At 41.0% G+C, this 18,346-nt stretch overlaps 1 protein-coding gene across 1 annotated transcript in view; it reads right to left on the bottom strand.

Annotated features, from left to right (window-relative positions):
- Positions 1 to 11,341: 11,341 nt before the first annotated feature.
- Positions 11,342 to 18,346, bottom strand: part of SERPINI1 (serpin family I member 1) — an 89,653-nt gene continuing 82,648 nt past the window's right edge. Inside the window, exons 7-9 of the mRNA XM_059731125.1 lie at positions 16,563 to 16,649; positions 14,717 to 14,806; positions 11,342 to 11,661 (exon numbers count right to left, since the gene is read on the bottom strand). Of these exons, the coding sequence (XP_059587108.1) occupies positions 11,585 to 11,661; positions 14,717 to 14,806; positions 16,563 to 16,649 (254 nt within the window). The 3' untranslated portion in view covers positions 11,342 to 11,584. The remainder of the gene's footprint in view (positions 11,662 to 14,716; positions 14,807 to 16,562; positions 16,650 to 18,346) is intronic.

The raw sequence follows: 18,346 nt of genomic DNA, 5'->3' as shown, positions 1-18,346 counted from the left end.
CGTCTCAAGTGCAGGACTTTGCACTTGTCCTTGTTGAACTAAATGAGATTTCTTATGGCCCAATCCTCCAAGTTGTCTAGGTCACTCTGAATCCTAGCCTTACCCTTCAGCGTATCTACTACTTCCCCCAGCTTGGTGTCATCTGCAAACTTGCTGAGGGTGCACTCTGTGCTATTTTCCAGGCAGTTGATGAAGACATTGAATAAAACTGGTCCCAGGACTGTGACACTCCAGGTGATACTGGCTGCCAACAAGACATCAAGCCATTGATTGCTACCCTCTGAGCCCAACGCTCCAGCCACTTTTCTATCCACCTTACAGTCCATTCATCCAGCCCATACTTCCTTAGCTTGCTTGTGAGAATTTTATAGGCAACCATATCAAAAGCCTTGCTAAAATCAAGGTATACCACACCACATCCACCAGTCTCCCCACATCCACAGAGCCAGTCATCTCATCATAGAAGGCAATCAGGTTGCCCAGGCATGACGTGCCCTTGGTGAATCCATGCTGACTGTTCCTCATCACCTTCTTCTCCTCCAAGTGCTTAAAAATGGTTTCCTTGAGGATCTGATCCATGATTTTTCCAGGGGCTGAGATGAGGCTGACTTGTCTGTAGTTCCCTGGATCCTCCCTTTTCCCTTTCTTAAATACGGGAGCTATGTTTTCCCTTTTCCGATCATCCGGGACCTCTCCCGATCACCATGAGTGAGTTTTCAAAGATGATAGCCAGCAGCTCTGCAATCACATCAGCCAGCTTCCTCAGCACACTGGGGTACATCCCATCTGGCCCTGTTATCTTGTATATGTACAGCTTTTCTAAATATTTCCTAGCCTGTTCTTTCATTACTGAAGGTTGCTCACCTCCTCCCCAAACTGTGCTGCCCGGTGCAGTAGTCTGTGAGCTGACCCTGCCTGTGAAGGCTGAGGTGAGTAAGGCATTGAGTACTACAGCCTTTTCTGCATCCTCTGTCACAAGGTTGCTGCCCTCATTCAGTAAGGAACCCACACTTTCCCTGATATTCCTCTTGTTATTGGCATACTTGTAGAAACCCTTCTTGTTCCCCTTCACATCTCTTGCTAGCTGCAACTCCAATTGTGCTTTGGCTTTCCTGACTTCATCCCTGCATGCCTGAACAGTACTCTGATACTCCTCCTTAGTTGTTTTTCCATGTTTCCACTTCTTATAAGCTTCCTTTTTGTGACTTAGTTTATTGGAGAGTTTCCTGCTAAGCCAAGCTTACTTGTCTTCCTGCACATTGGGATGATTTGTTCTTGCACTCTCAGTATGCCAGCTCTCCTGGACTCCTCTCTCCCTCAGTCTGGCATCACAGGGGATCCTGCCCATGAGTTCCCTGAGCAAGTCAAAGTCTGCTTTCATAAAGTCTAGGGTCCTTATTCTGCTGCTCTATTCAAATAGGAGGTTGGAGGAGAGAACATTTGAGGTCCCTTCCAGCCTTTTTATGTGTGTGTACACTATACTCATCAACACATTGAAAGGTAAGGTTCAGGCATATTTCCCAAGGGAAATTTTTTATGGAGGACAAAAGACATTTAAATTTTATAAAAAAAGATTATGTTATTGAATTTACAGAATAGCTATATTGCCTGTGGACACTTCAAGCTTTCTGTGACTATGAACTGTTGTGATCTCATATCCCCTACTGCCAGTGTGCAGGAATGTTTTAATTAGAAGATGAAAGATGTATTACTAGAGAACATAGGGTATGTCTGAATTCGTCATTTGTGAAGTGGCTGATCTTAGCCGTGAAGGATGGATGATTTCGTTTGGGGACTAAATTCCCCTTAGATGTACAAATGAGTTTAGTTCTCTGTTCCTAAGGTAAATACTGTTAGAAAACCTGGAATTCCTCTACTCTTATTGGGCATTTTAATTTTCATAAGGAAATGGAAACTATTTTGTCTTACTTTATTTCATGGTGCATAAGTCGAAGTTTGAAGCCAAAATATTTACCCTTAAATTTCCACCTTGACTCATACCCCATATCAATACTTTGAAATAAAAAAATATTGTTTCAAAGTTTGCTTCAAAGTTTTCTTTAAAATAAGCAAAGCAAAGAATGGCCACCAACATTCAAATTGTGTTCTTGTTACAATCAACTGTGCAATAGGTTTGTGACCATAGTTTGAACACGAGGCGCAGCACACTAATTACATGAATTAGTTACTGTAATCACATCCGTTATGATTGGACAGTTGTTTATCCCCCTTTGTGTAAAAGTGCAATGATTCTCTTTATCTGTGGCCTGACAAAGATCAAAGCAAGGATGAAGATGCTGAAACTTCTGCTTAGGAAATTATTCACTGTTTGTAACCCATGGCTTGTGGTAGTTAGCATGACCATAATTAGAAACAATCATGGCAACAATTGTTCATTCTGAATTCTTCCCACTACAAGAGAATACTTACTGTACATGGAATTTTTTATAAATGGATCATTATAAAATGTGGGTTGACTTATACACCAGATGTATGAAAAGCCTAACTTTTGATCAGAATTATGGGGTTGGCTTATCCACTGAGTAGATTTATACACTGTGAAATACGGCGCTTAGTTTCAGGTTGTGAGATCATCAGCAAATATAGCTGTCATCATAGATGCTGAGTACATGGGGGCCCAAGGGTCCTGACCCCCCTTAAAAGAGGGTAGGATGACCATCCATCCCTAATTGGGTGGGACAGTCCCGAAATGGGAACATCAAGATGCCATTCCTGGGCTCCGTGACTCAGGGACAACATTTGTCTTGGATTCACAGTGTTTTGCAGGGATCTGGGTTTTCCATTCACCACGGAAAAACACGGCAAGCAGCAGGTTTCCCCTTGCAGGTTTGCAGAGCTCCAGCCTGCAAAGAGATGTGAGAAGCAGGACACAGGGGGCATCACATGCACGTGTGCATGCACACACGCACTTAGCCAGGAATACAGCCCCAGGAAATGGTGGAGAGCAGCTCCTCCAGGTAAGTCTATGGGGGGGGGGGGGCAGATTAAGGCCCTCATGGCCAGGGAGGGAGCAGGGCAGGGGTTGGGCCTGGGGGCACTGCCCAGCCAGGGTAGGGTCTGGGGTTGGGATGGGGAGCAGGAGAGCCACAGGTGGCTTGTTTATGGGGTCGGAGGGCGGGGGGAGGGGAGAGGGGCTGCTGCATGCACTCCCAGGGAAGAGGGCTTGGGGGGGGGGGGCACGTTAAAACAGCACTGGATTCAGGTCAGATGAGTATAGTTTAGTCAAACTACAGGGTAAAGATACACTGGCATGACATGCTTTTGAAAACTAAAGTGACTCCTACTGCTTGACCTGGACTTCTACCTGAAGATAGCTATTTGCTTCACTTCCTTTATGTAGGCATTTATGACCTAAACAGTCTTTATTAGTACATTATTTCCAAAAACATCTCCAAGGTTTGAGAGACTGCATCTGGAGGGTAAGATTCATCTGTTATTTAGTGATAGGTATCTACAGTTATCTGTTGGTAAAATAAGTGCATTTATCTTCACTGCTCTTATCCATTTGCCCTTATGTTCTTCTGGATTGCTCATTGGAGGGCCTGAAATAACATTTTAATCCTATGATCTGGACTATTTTATTATCTTTGGAGAATATGGTCTCTCCATTTTCTAGGCAGTAGTTATGCTGTCTTCAGGCCACTACATTTCTTGCATTCATGAGGAAGTTACAAAATCCTCTTTCTATTTGTACTGTGCATAGCACAGCTGGTTTGTAGTTGAGGATCCAAGGTACAATAAGTAACAATAATGTCACTTTGGAGAGTAGTCTCATAAGTGAAATATATATACATATATACACATGCCTGAATACATGTACATTATTAACAGAAAGCTGTCAGTGGGTGGCATTTAACAATATGCAACATAGTCCCATGATTTTGCTGGGCCCATAGCATCTCTTGTCTATTGCAAATGGGTTTTTGTGCATGGCTTTTTACTTTGCAGCTATACCAACTGCCATTGGTAGCTGAAGAGAATAAAGTGAAACAAATAGGGACACTTCTCAGCATCTCGTTAGACTCTCTTTGTGTTTGGGTCATTACTGCTCTTACAGCTCAAACAAGGACCCACGTGAACCTCAGGTTTAGGAGATAAGTGAAATGTCAGCTTTCATTTGGCTACGTCAGTGGAAGCCAAGTACATCATAGCTGGAAATCTCTCCTTGTATGTACTACTTCAGTTACTGAGGTTAATTCTTTTGCTCCTTGTTATGGCTCTGCAAAAAAGGGAAGGTCTGGAGTTTTCTTTTTCCTTGCTCTGGGGGTACACGTAGTCTCTAGGGCAGCAGTAGTGAGCACAACTTCATAAACCTCTCATTTTGAAAGAGTCTTTTTAGCCCTATCATCCTAGGAGCAGAAACCAAGCTCTCCTTTCATACATGTCAGAAATGCAATGTCATAACGAATAAGCAAGGCTGTGAGAATAAGAGTGACTCTAATACATAAAGAATCATTGAGGGAGAAACCCTCTTCCACTCCCCAGGGATACAGCACACTGCACAGGATACAGTACTTTAATTATATTGTGAGAGCACCATGTGTTGTGTCCCCATTCACACAGCACTCCTCTGGCATGGATGTTTTCAAAGATGACAAAGGCAATTTATCTGCAACTCCATGGATTTTGCAACCGTTTTGTCCCTGCTGCCAAGGAGGTAAATGTGCGGCAAAAGCTACTGGAGCTCTGGCAGCAGGCACGGAACAGTACATGATATTCAACTGCGAAGATGACTCCTTTTACATCTTCCCACTGTGGACACAACTGAATACTCAGGCTCTTCACTGGAAACGGACATTATCTCAAGGCTACTGAAGCCATAAGCTTATTGTAATACTTTACTGTCAGGAAGCAAAGAAACAGGCCAGTGTTGTGCAGTAGGGGTGATGTAGTGAGCCAGCCCAGTTGATCATCTCAGATAGGTATAATTAGGCTTTCAAACAAGACTGCTCCCATGGATTTTGTTGGGGACTGCATGGACTTACCTCTGGGCAGAACCCAGTCCTATTAAGCTACTCCTTTGAGCTGTTGTCCATAACAGAGTACCCCTTAGGTGACAGTGACACCTTGTGGCTTCTTCTTTTGTCTCTAGTTGGCAGGCACAAGCGAGTTACAAGCTTTGACTAAATCTTCCAGTTTGCATCCCATCTGATATTAAACCTTTTGGTATTTTTTCCTCCAATAATCCCATAGACTTGATTCAGTCTTGTCCTCTCCCAATTTTGCACCTCTCTGTTCTTTGTAAAGCTATATTAAACCTAAGGTGAATCATGCCCAAGAAGAATATTATGGTTCTAATGAGCTGATGTATAAGGACAGGATTTTCAAATGTTTGGTATGCACCTAACTCAGCCCCTATTGAAGGTAATGGGAAGAATTTTTGAAAAACCCACCCTGAATTTTTAATTTCCAAATTTTCACTTTATATATAGAGTGGGTATTTTCCAGTCTATAGAATTTACTGCTTGGAATTTCAGCTTGGTCACATCCTGCTGTAAATGATGTTACACCTCCCTAATATGTGTTTCATAATCTTAGAAAATATATTTTTTCTTTGCTGCTGTGGGTCACGGAGTCTTTGGATCGTATACATGAGGCAGTCTAGCTGATCTTTGCAGAGGCAGAATATAGACAGTAATCTGCTAACAAAGGAAATATGTACAGCTTGATTCTATTTAACCAAAACTCTTTCATGGTTCAATAAACCTGCCTGATTAATAAATATTTTTTGGAAGAAAAGTTCTGATAAGACAGTCGCATAAGGGATATGAACTAGTTTATCTCATATGTGTCACAGACATTGTCAGACTTTAGGCTAGCTAATTCCTGTGCACCTTTATTTTACAAATGAGAATATCCATTTGCCTCTGATAGACAAAATACAATGCAATCATTTTCCTGTTTCAGAAATTTTCCAATGACAGTACAAATACCATAACATGCCATTTCAGCTTGTGAGGGGTCTAACCCAACCCTTAAGGCCAGAGAATATCAGCATGCCAACCACTTTAATTTGCCTTCATATGGCTTGCACACTTCTGACTTCCTTTTCCTGCCAAATTTTCCAATTTCTTGGAAGGCAGATGCTTGTCAAATGTCTGGTGAGTGCAAAATCTTATGAGACTGCCAAGTCACAACAGCATTTCAGATTTTAGTAATTGCCAGACTACCCTAGTGAGTTGTAATAGGATCTTTGATAAACTCAGAGAATTAATGGAACACAAAGTGGAAATACTGAAATAGTTCTATTTCAATCTTTAAATCGATTTAAATCTTAGTTCCCATTGACCTCCAGGATTTGGTCATTTTAAGTAAATTCTTTGAGCAAGTACATCACATATTGATTGTACCATTTAAGGTAACTCACCTTCCACAACTTTTTCAGCAAACATCTAACATTTTTATTTAGGCTGAAATCCCATGATCACTGAAATAAACTAAATATACTTTAGAAAATCCTTGGAAAAACAGAGACAGCCAGCCAGCCAGCCAACGAGACTACAGTCCTTCATTTCCTAATACTGGAGGTTACAGGACCTAGTACATATAAGCCAACTAACTTCTAAAATATTTACCCAAGTTTTGTTACTGCTCTTTGGCAGATGACGTGGCAAAATTCATTCTCTTACGTTACTTTTCCCAAGTAAGAATTAGGAGTCAGGATCAAGACAACAACAAGGATTCAGAAGTTACTGGCTCTCAAGTCCAGTGCTCAGTTTTTTAGTTAATAAACAAAATAAATTAGAATAAACTTCCATTTTTTCTCCACACACCAAACTGATTGATGCATCCTTACACAGAATCAGAATTACTCCATTTGCTTGATGGAACATCTCTCTTTTTTAGTTCTTGCTTTTCAAAAGCTGGTAGCTCCTGCCAGCAGACTGTGGGCAATAATTGACCATAATAAGCCTACTACTTCATTGAGAAAAAAATGCCCCATTTTTAAATCTCCTTTGCAATTGCCAACAATCTGTCCAGGCTAGGAAGCTGAAGGAAATACATATGTCCTTCTTTAAATACCACCTGTTTCAAGAGCTGTTCCTTCTCACAGAAAATGCAAGCACTTCTCCGCTGCACTTCTTTTGCATTGTCTTAAGTCTATCTTAACTACTATTGCAACAAATCTTGCACAGACAAGTCTCTCTGAACTCAGTGGAGGACTGATACAGAAAACATGTCTTACTTCATGGATGAAATCAGAGGTTTTCAAACTTGCTAAAATCATGGAACCCTTTCATATCACTTCTGCCACACAACACCTATCTGTCCTGTGAACTGACATGAAGCTAGATGACCTGGCTTGGCAATGGTGGCACACAGCCCCGTGGCTTGCTCCCCCAATCTCTTTGCGGAAGCCCTGATGATCCATCATGGAAGCCTAGTGTTTTGCAGAACACAATTTCAAAACCACTGGGTCTCATTCTGCTAGGTGTTGCATCCATGTAAATCCAGAGTAACCTTATTTGCACCAAAACAAATTAAAAGAGAAAGCTAAACTATAGCCCCGTGTTTTTTATGGAACGTATTTGCAAATACAAGTGATTCAAGTGGAAATGAATGCTTGACAACATGAAATGGTATTTGAAATTTAGACACAGAGGGTATTGGAGGTCTGATACTAGCCATCACCATTTCTCCTAAGATTGCTGTAATGACTTTGCTGCTGGGAAGAATCACTCCTGGGTGGCTCTGGCCAAGAGCTAGAGTCCCGGGGGAATGCTTGCCCTTGATGAAGACAAGCAGTACTTGAGGTAATGCAGTACCATTATAAAAATTTTGAGCCTGTTACTTTTTGAAGACCATGGATTTGACTGAATGGGGACAAAGGGTTGGTTTGAAGCCTCTCTCTTTCAAATTTATTATTCGTCCTTAAAAAAAGCTGGCATTCTCTAAATTTTTTTTTCAAATGATTCTTTCGCATGTGATAGGCTCCGTGATGGCACAAAGGCACTGGTAGTTCTAACAGTGAATGCAGTGAAGCAGAACCTGGACATTGATTAAAAATCAACAATGTATAGGCTGCTTTTCTTATTTTCTAAGGAAAAAGTCATGGAAAAGCTTACTGAGCTGTGTACCAAGCTGTTTGTAGGGACTGTTGGTGACAGAGGGGTAAATCTTAGCTTAAACCAGCATGTGGCATCATACAGATGCATCTCTCTGTATACTCTATCCATATCCCGGACCATTAACACACTGGAATCATAATCACTACACTGGTTTATGGCCTACAATGGTCCCCAACTTTCAACGTGGAATAGGAAGAGTGCTTCCATGAGTTACAGAATCATAGGAAGGTGGAGCTGGAAGGGCTCTCAGGAGGTCATCTATTCTAACCCCCTCCTCCAGGTGGAATCATCCCTAGCTAAACCATACTATTCAAGTGTTTGTCTAACATTTTCTTAAACCTGCATGAATAACCCTCTCACACCCTGGGGCATATGTAAAAACACCCATATTGTCTAAGAGTTGCTCTTGCCCAGCCACCACTTGTGTTCCATACTTGATACTTTAAAAAGTTTATGAATTAGGCTTTCAGCAACACAGGAACAAACACTTACATTTTCAAAAATATGAAAGTAGTTGTTCCATGTCTGCCAAGGCAGCCCAAGAGGAATATTTGTTCTTGGCTTCACATTGCAGTTGGTAAAAGGATAAGGTCCCCTCCTCTCCCGTTGAGGGCTTCTTTTGTTGTGGTGCTAGGAATGTGAATTTCTGCACATTCTCTCAGAGCGTGGCCCCTCCTGCTTGCAGATAACTTATGGTCTATGTCAGGGCATCTATTATAGTTGCAACATATTCCCCACGGTTCCCTAGCAAGCCTGCATCCATGGCTTTGATCAAGGCATACCCACACTGTCCTTCCCTTTCACACTACAAGGAAGACTAGCTAGATCAGTGAGTATTAACTTGAACTGGATTGAACACAATGTCAATGACAGCATCCATTTTTCTACCTACCCTTTCTTGCCTCTTTTAGATCCAGAGCCTATACATGGGAGAGCAGCTATGACAGGCCATTTGCTAAATCTGAGGAAAACATTTAGCTCATTATTAACATTTTAACAATAAAAGCAGCACGTAAACCTAACAAATGCTAACTCTATAACTTTAGAATATTAATGCCATCATCAATACCCCTTAACTAACCTACATAATTCATTGTGACATCAACAGGGTTGCAGAAAACATTATGCAAAAATGCACTGTGACAGATCCAGCAATAGTACAGCTTGAAAGCAACATTACTAAGAACTTTTAATAGTTAGTATTCGCAAAGTGCATCACGAAAGTAAAATGTTTGTACATTCTTGGGGATTTTTGAGCCAAGGTTTGGGGATTTTTGGTCATAATGCAGATATTTTGCTTAATACTTAATTTTTAAGTTTTTGCAAATCTTTGCACTTATGTGGGTATTGAATAAAAAGATCTATACCTTTGAAATTACATTTCAGAGATTTTTTTGTATAACTTGTTTGGTACTTTTAGCTATTTTTAACTATAGTCTGATACTTAAATTTAGCCTGCCTCCCACAGGTTCAATAACACAAAGATCATACTTAGCATCTGTAGCACTTTTAACCAAGCAGTACATTAATTCTAGTACTGATAAATGTTCTGATGCAACATGGTACAGAAACTGCACTTCCAAGGCAAACGTAACTTTTGGCTAAACTCTGGTGATGTCCCTGGAGTAGTTTCTCATTGTACCAAGGCTAGATTTGGCCAGTGGAAAAATGTCTTTGTAAAGTTTCTGCTTCTTGTTCACCGGAAGTATGTTCTAAGTTTTCTAGTTCAAAATGAGGAAAAGAAATCCAGAATAGTTTATTGGAGCGGTGTTTAGGAAATCATTCTCTGTGGATGTGCTATTTAGGATGCAAAATCTTACTAAGACCTTAGAGTGCAACAATATACCAACGAGCTGCAGAAAACCTCTTTGCTGCAGATAGTGCTAGGCAGCTTAATAAACCTGAGCGGCAGAGCAGTGTCAGCCAGTGTAATGGTTTGGTCTCCAGGGTTTTATTCCATGCCCCACCGTTTCAATTTAGGGGGCACAGAATAAGACAATGGGGATTAAACCCCTGTCACATGTACAAGCGCCCCTGCAGCCTGGTGTGAGAAGTGTGTTCCAAGATAACTTTCCTTCTCAACACTTTGTTCAAATGCTCAGGTCAGCTCTTTTGTCCAAGTGCTGAGCTCAAGATATGGGCATGGAAAAGCCCTGTAAAAAATACAGTGTCACCGTATGGAAGTTCTGAAAACGATAGAACTGTGAACAGTTTAATCTTAAACTCAATCAATACCTTTTCCAGAGATGACACCTGAACATACTCTCATAGAATTCAACAGAATATTCCTGCTGATTCAAGACACTCGGTTATTATGCAAAGATTGTATGTTTTGCTATAGATTAGGCTACGCTTCCAAAAAAGCTCCGCTCAGCATCATTCTCTTGCTCTCTTCCCTGGGTTAGCAGTCAGAATTAGTTTTATATTTTGCACAAAGTGGGATGCAATAATTATACATCAGTGTCTGGAGACAGCAGGTGTGTTCTGTGTCCTCCTGTGAATGGGCATGGCTGATATTCTCTCTGCTGATATTTAGGTTCATGCATGCATCTTCTTATTTTTTTTAAGTCTGGCAGTTTAGTCTCAATAAGTAGTTTAAGATGAAAAAAGGATTAGATTCCATTAGATGTTTACTTATGAATTGGAGCTTTTCACATATTTTAGAATGATAATGAGAGTGCTGTTTTGTTAGGAAAAAAAGTCATTCTTGCTTACTGACACAAGATACTGCAGAGCTAGAATTAGCAAAACCTGGCAAATACTTAGAAGAAAAAAAATCATCTGCAAATATTTATGCGGATATTTTAATTATTTCACATCAGCCATTACTCACAGCTGCTCTGCGTTCACTAGTCTCAAACATTTCTGTGAGTGAGTTTTATTGGCATCAACATTTATGGAAAATGAATTTCAGTGTCACATGCAGAAGTATTCATCTAAACAACATTTTAGATTCACATGTGGGAGTTTTCACGCAAGGCAGCTAGCAACAGTTATTTAACAAAATAAACCCCACCATGCTTGAGGTTTGCTATTGCCTTTAATGAGATCTAATCTGTTTGCCACTCTTTTCTAGGAGCGGGAAGAGACTGCAGTTTTATATTAACATTTCACACAGCTCTGTTAATCATCAAGTATAGATAGTTTTGTTGTATTGTACTGACCAAATCAGCTGTGGGATGGAAGAAATCCAGTAATGAACAATTAGTGAAGTTTTGCATTACAATTCACTAGAAGAAGAAACACATATGTTGACATATACACAATTTTATTTTAAGGACCAACACAGCATTCACAATGACAGCAATAGAACCATTATTTTAATACTGAAAGCTTTCCTCCACAAGCCTGGCTTGTAATTTTAAGCCACAGTTAAATCTGAAAGTATTTTAGACAGTGTCTTTAAACACGGCAAACCTTAAATATATCAATTGCAAACTCAGTGTGCTTATTTCCTCTTTTTTTTTTAAATCAGGTGATGGTGGTGAAGAGAGTTAGAGTTCTTCAAAGTCATGGCCACTTGAATTCATTGCTTCTGGGTGCATTACTCTTCCCATGAACAAGACTGTTCCTAAACCAAGAGGGACAAGGCAAAAATCAGAATCATGTAGAAGAACAACACTTTGAGAACATTCCCCATGGTTTGTAGTTACCTGGTGATGAACAAATGCAATATGAAAATGAGAATTTATGCAATGCAATGTTTAGAAGATGTGTGTACGTAAGAGTGAGAAATAATTTAGTAACCATGAAAGGCGATGGATTGAGAGCCCTAGAGAATGAAGGCATCTTTATATTCAGAACAGGTACAGTACAGACAGAAGCAACAAAAGTACATACTGTCAATACATTTCAATTTACTCCAGGGTTTGCTGCAAAGCCCACTGAAATCAATAGAAAGATTCATAGATTTTAATGGGCTTTGGATAAGATCCCTGGAGGAATCATCACTGGATATCAAGCAGATAGCTTAGTCTCCTCCACTTCCATTCCAACCCTTGATTTCTGGGGAAGACTCTCACACAATGGCAGCTAGCATTAACTACAACATAGGCATCTGCCCACAGACAGCTCCTGGGATTTCTGCTCCTTTGGAATTTAACTGGCAAAATCTCAAAAGAATGAAAAATCAGGCCCAGAAGCAACTACAGTCACAGAGTGATAAAACACTTCAAGTCTTTTACTGACTTGCTCCACCTGAATGGATGACATGAAACTTGGAACAATTGTGAACAGAGGATGAGAGGGAAATTCAGATGGATCTCGACAGACTGGAAAGTTGGGCTACAGATAAAAGGATGAAGTTCAATATGGACAAATGCAAGGTGCTACATCTCAGAAGCAATAATCAAAAACACAAATACAAATGGGGGACACTTGACTTGATGACAGCTCTAAGGAAAAAGGAATTGTGAATCCTGGTAGACCACAGACTCAATATGAGTCTGCAGTGTGATTCAGCTGCACAAAAGGCCACTGTGGTTTTGAATACATCAATAGAAGCATAAGATGCAAGACATGGGAGGCAACAGTGCTTTTACTTGGCACTAGTTAGGCCTAATCTGGAGGAGTGTGTGCAGTTCTGGGCTCTACAATTTAAAAAAGGACATGGAGAAGTTAGAGAGAGCCCAGAAGCAGGCAAGAAAGATGATTAAGTGCCAGGAAGTCAAGTCATATGAAGAGAGGCTGAAGGAACTAGGCACGTTCAGTTCGTGGAAAAGGCACTTAAGAGGGGACAGGATAGCAATCTTCAAATACTTAAAGGGCTGCCATAAAGAAAAGGGAAAGAACCTTTTTTCTCTTGCTGCAAGAGAGAGGATGTGGACTGACTTGAAGCTGTAGCAAAGTAAATTGAGGCTGGATATCTGGAAAAACGTCTTCAGTGTGAGAATAGTGAGGCAGTGGAATAGGCTGCCTAGGGAAGTTGTGAACTCTTCATCACTGGAGGTGTTAAAGAAGAGGTTGGACAGCCACTGGTCAGGGATTATTTAGGTGTAGCTACATCTATTTTTTTACCATAGGCTTTTCCAATGCTTCTGGGCATTGCTGGTTGCTCCTGCCCCCTGATCCTTTTTAGGGTGTTTTTAAGCCTCTGCAGAGGCACTGGGTGCTGGCTACAGCCAAGGCTGGGGACGTCAATTAGGGTGTGCCAATTCTCTTGCTAGGAGCAAAGGTAGTGGTTCCTGGCAAGAAGGTCTTGCCCCTCCACTCAAGGTCAGACCAATCATCATATCTGAGGTCAGGAAGGACTGCTACCCCAGTCAGATTGGTATGGATTATGGGGGGGTTTTGTCTTCCTCTGTAGTGGGTGGTGTGGCCCTCTGCCTGGCACCACTTGTGCATATAGTAACAACATTTTATAGAAGCAGGACATTGGCTGCCATGGTTTCCTTCCTTTACCTGCAGCAGGTTAGGGTGCTGTCTATAGGTCTATGCTGTCAGGTAGTCTTATGTACAGTTTAGATTATTGTTGCATGGGATGATTGGATTAAGGATTATCCTGCCTCAGGCAGGGGAGGGGGTCAGACTAGATCAGATGACCCCCTGAGGTCCCTTCCAGCCCTACTTCTCTATGTCCTAAAGACAAAGTATCTATATACCAGCACCAGTCTCTGAGCTAGTCAGTCCCCATGGAGAACAAACAATTCTAGTCTAACCAGGCCAGTTTATTAATCGCTCACTAGTACTCTGGAGAGATTCTGAACCAAGGTTTTGTATTTTGCCACACTTGTTGCTGGGTTTCTTTGGTGTACCTTGCCCATCTGTTGCAAGGTTTGTGACACAGGCTGTCAACATTTGCATGGTTATAGTCCAGTGGGGTCAAGCTTGGTTGGGCTCTAGAGACTACAGCAATGTAAATGTTTAACAATAACTATGGGTATTTTTTGCATGATGGGCCAGACTCACTTCAGATGCACTAAAGTGGCTGGATTTTGCTGCAGATGAGATAAAAATGCCAAACACACAGATTTTTGTTTGCTAAATGGCTGTGTAGTAACGTATCATTTATTATCCAGTCATATCCACATCGTTAGCAAAAACAAATGATACATATAAAACCAAGACATTACTTAATCATTGCCCATTTTGCTAATGAGTGCTGTCCCTATCCTTGCCTGTCACCAAACATCAATGGTGCCACAGAATCATTCATATCCCTAGTATCTGTGCATTAAGGAAGCCAGTTGGTATGAAGGCAAATCCTGTTGAACAAATGTTGCTGGCTTCAACGAAGGACAGTCATTATTGAAGTCAAAGTCCAAGAACACGGACTGCTTCAGGGCAGCAGCCTCACATCTCTGTATGAAGTCAAATGTACAGCTATCCTTCAAGATTACAACAGCAATTTTGTCCCCACTTTTAGTAATTTTTTCTTCAAAACTGCTTATCAAACACAAGCAAAAATAATTTCTGGCCTGTTCTGGGTCTTTTTTTACTTTGGAGGAGTGCTAAAGAATGCACAAAAAAAATGACATTTTTTTTAAAGCTAACCTCTGAGTAGTAAGTATTTCAGAGAACAAAAAATATACCAGAAGACCAGTTTATTGATCCAAAATAGGCAGTTTCTGCTGCCTGCATTCAGTGGGGATTCACTCAGAAGAATTAAAAAGTAGCTATGCACTCACCTGTTCTCCTGTTCCTGACCAGAAAGAAAAATGGATGATCAACTATGACCTGCGGGTACAGCACTGCCATTCTACTAATGGCAATCATTCCTGAGGGGAAAAAACAAAGAGGCAGCATGTTGGCCATTGCCACATCTTTTCCATATTGTTCTCTTCTATAATAGGTTAGCTTATTTGCAAGTGATACTTGTATAGCTCACGGATAGACATTAAAGCCTTCACTACTGCACTGAATGTCACCAAGAAATAGTACGAACAATCTAATCTAAAATGAAACAGACTTACGAAGTAATTACATGTCTATTTATGTTCCAAGAATGATTAACAATGGCCAGTGACACAATTTATTTCCAGTGCTGAGGGAACAGCTTATAATTTACAAAAAGGCAGAATCTTAAGGAGAGTTATGAAAGCCATTCCCTTTTGAAAAGAAATGCATTATAGCAAACAGTCTAACAACCTTTATTGGGCCAGGTAATGCTCAAGCTTGCTTTTGTTACTTATAGGTAACCCCTTATTTTGGTGAAATGATGTTCAATTTATGTGGCCCTGCAGGCTGGATGAGTGGTGTGGGGCCAATCTGCAGGCTGGATCCAGCATTGGGTTGGGTCCATGGAAGTGATCTGGCATGCTTGGACTTGGTCACGTGCTGCCCTGACCCTGTGTGCCCGAGTCTGGCAATGAAGCAATTCTGTATAACAGCCCAACTGTGCACCAGTGTGATTGAGCATGCAAGGACATGACATCCAGCTTGAGAAGCTTTTCACAGGTCTAGAAATTTGGCAGCAGAGGAACAGCAATTAACACTGCCCCTGCTACCCTTCCACCAAATGTCCAGACCCATGTGGGAGAGCCATGGGCTGGCTGACAGGCTCCACAGGCTGGATCTGGGCCACAGGTTGAGCACCACCAGCTTAATGGACATGCCTATCTTGCAGCTTTTAAATTAACTTGCTTCTTTAAATACAGTAAATAGCAAAGAAACTAAGGATAAAACTTACTATGAAAAATTTGGTTCTTTATTATTATGATTACTATTTTGTATTTGGAAATGTAAGGATTTCTCTAGAGTTTTATTATTTCTAAGTGTTTCATTACCTTTCACTGCATTGGCAATAAAAACTTATGCGTGCCAGGAATACATATGAATGTTAAATTCCAAATGCAGAACTGCTATGGAATTTGTACAAAGGGAAGTTAATCTTTACCTTTCTCAAAAGAACAGCACAAGTACATTTGGTGGGGGTGGGTGGGGAGGAGGGATCACCTAATAACATAAACTGGTAGATAACAGAACTCACTTGCCTGTGTTTGGACATTTAGTCCTTGAAGCATTACTGCTTGCAAACTAACCTTTTCAAGTTATCACGCCCCATTTTGCATTTCTGCTTTTGCACTTGAAGTGCAACAACATTGCTGAGCTAGTTCTAATCATTTTGGAGAAAATGCAGAGAACTCCTCAATTGGCAGATCACTCATGAGGAAAGCCCTCCTCCCCTCTGAAAATAATCACCATAGATTGCCAAGATTCAAGTTTCTAAAAGAAAATCTATCTTTAAAACTACAGCTTGTGCCCTCTCCCAGCTCTCATTAGGAAGAATATGGGGAAGAGGAATATATTCCACGGAGCACTTTACATGCTCTTTATGACATATCACAAGAAGAAAATGCTAGCATTTTCAACTTCTAGCATCCTCTCTAGGAAAGAGGGATGCTTGTTGTGCTGTGTCCTCATGTTGAGTCATGCTCAGCTTTTCTGGCTCTTCACCAAGACATTTTAAAAATATTAATACGTATAGGATAGCCAGACCTATAATGTAAATCTATTGTTTTTTCAGTTGGGTACCTGAGGCAGCAGCAGCTTCGGAGCCTTCTTCATTAACTTCTATAAATGACTTGTGAATTGCTTTAGCAAGGTAAAGCTCTTTGTTATCTGAGGGGGAAAAAGACATATTTGATGTGGGTCAGTAGTGAGAAGTGAAGCATTTTTTTTAAAGCTATTAGAAGAATACAAACACACAGGTTACTGGGATAGGTTCTCTTCGTGAACAGTCCCTCGAAATAAACTTTTATCTTGTTTGTATTTGTATTCCTTTCCTTCTCTTTCACCAGCACTGAAGAACTTCAAATCAAGATCAGAGCTCCAGCAGGGTAGGTGCTGTACAAACAGACTGAAGAGACAGTGCCCATCTCAAACAGCTTAAAAAAAGACAAAGCAAACCAAGACTTGGAGGAAAGCAATACGTTGTTATAACAGAACATTTGGCTTCAATGCAGACAGAAGCGTCACATCTTCTGTAAATCCATTTTCAGAATCGGGTCCTAATTTCTCATGCCCATTTTCCTCTCTTTCCTGCAGTTAAGGGAAAGATGTTTAAGGTCAAGGCATAATAACTCTAGAAGTTACCAGAGCCCAGTGGTGCCAGTGGGAATTCTGTCATTCATTCCAGTATGATTGCAAATGGGTCCTTCTTGCGCTCTCTCTCTTCCAACAGCTCAATACGGGTCTGATCCTGAAACCACTGGGAGTTTTGCTATTGATTTCCAAGGCTGTAGGATCAGATCCAATGTGTGTGCACACATAAACACACACACACACACACTGCCCCTCCCCAATCCTGAGAGAATGTATCATGTTGCAGAAGGCTCTAAAGAAATTACTAACTAGAAAAGTTAATCAATTTCCATCACACATTGGCAACTAAATGTATACAAAAGTTATATCTACATAGTCCAAATTAGAGCTGTCCAATTGGCAGCCCATGAGGGATTAATGTATGGTCCCCAAGCTCTCACCCCACAGCCACTGCCCCCATTACTCCAGGTTCCCCCACTCTCCTCCACTGCTCCTTCCTGCCTTTGTCCCCTAAGACAGTGCAGCAGCACAGGGTGCTGAGGGTGAGTCCAGGGCCTGATGGGATGGAGGAGGAAGATTGGGGCTGCGTGCATGTGGGCATCACACTTGTGTAGGCTTGTGTTGCAGTAGAAGGGAATTGCATGTTGCTGGGAGGGGGTGCCCATTACAGTGGTGGTTAGTGCTTGCATGGGTGCAGCATTGGGTGAGGGGGAGCATCTGCAGTGTGGCTGGTGCATTCCACCTCCCTGGTATGTGGTCCCTGGAAGCTCAGAAGTTGGACAGCCCTGATCTACATGAAAATACATTGTACAAGATCAGGTTAGATATAAGAATATGTAATAGAGATGCAAAAGAAGAACAATACTCATAACAGAGAAGTACACTGCAATGCAAAAATATAATAAAAGATGACAACCAATTTAAATACACTCTTCCATTTCTGAAGCCTTCTCATGAAAATAGTACACATTACACTACCTGATCTCAGGTCACTAACTGAACATATTGAATAATAAATATATAAAGAAGAGCTTGTGGGGACATTTTTCCGATTTGTCCACCATATATTTCAGCCCTTTCTCATAACTCCATCTAACAGTTATAATATTAAATGATAGCATCTAAGCCAAAAAGATAGCTCTGGCTATCATATAAACCCAACAGTACTCAATAACTCAAGATAAGCTGTATTGGCTCAGAACTGAGCTAACTCTCAAAAGTTCAGCTGCTTAACATCTCTCCCATAAGAGCTGCAGCTGATTTCCTATGGGACT

This window comes from Alligator mississippiensis, chromosome 7 (assembly GCF_030867095.1).
Source record: "Alligator mississippiensis isolate rAllMis1 chromosome 7, rAllMis1, whole genome shotgun sequence".
Lineage (NCBI taxonomy): Eukaryota > Metazoa > Chordata > Crocodylia > Alligatoridae > Alligator > Alligator mississippiensis.
This window is presented reverse-complemented; position numbering and strand designations above follow the sequence as displayed.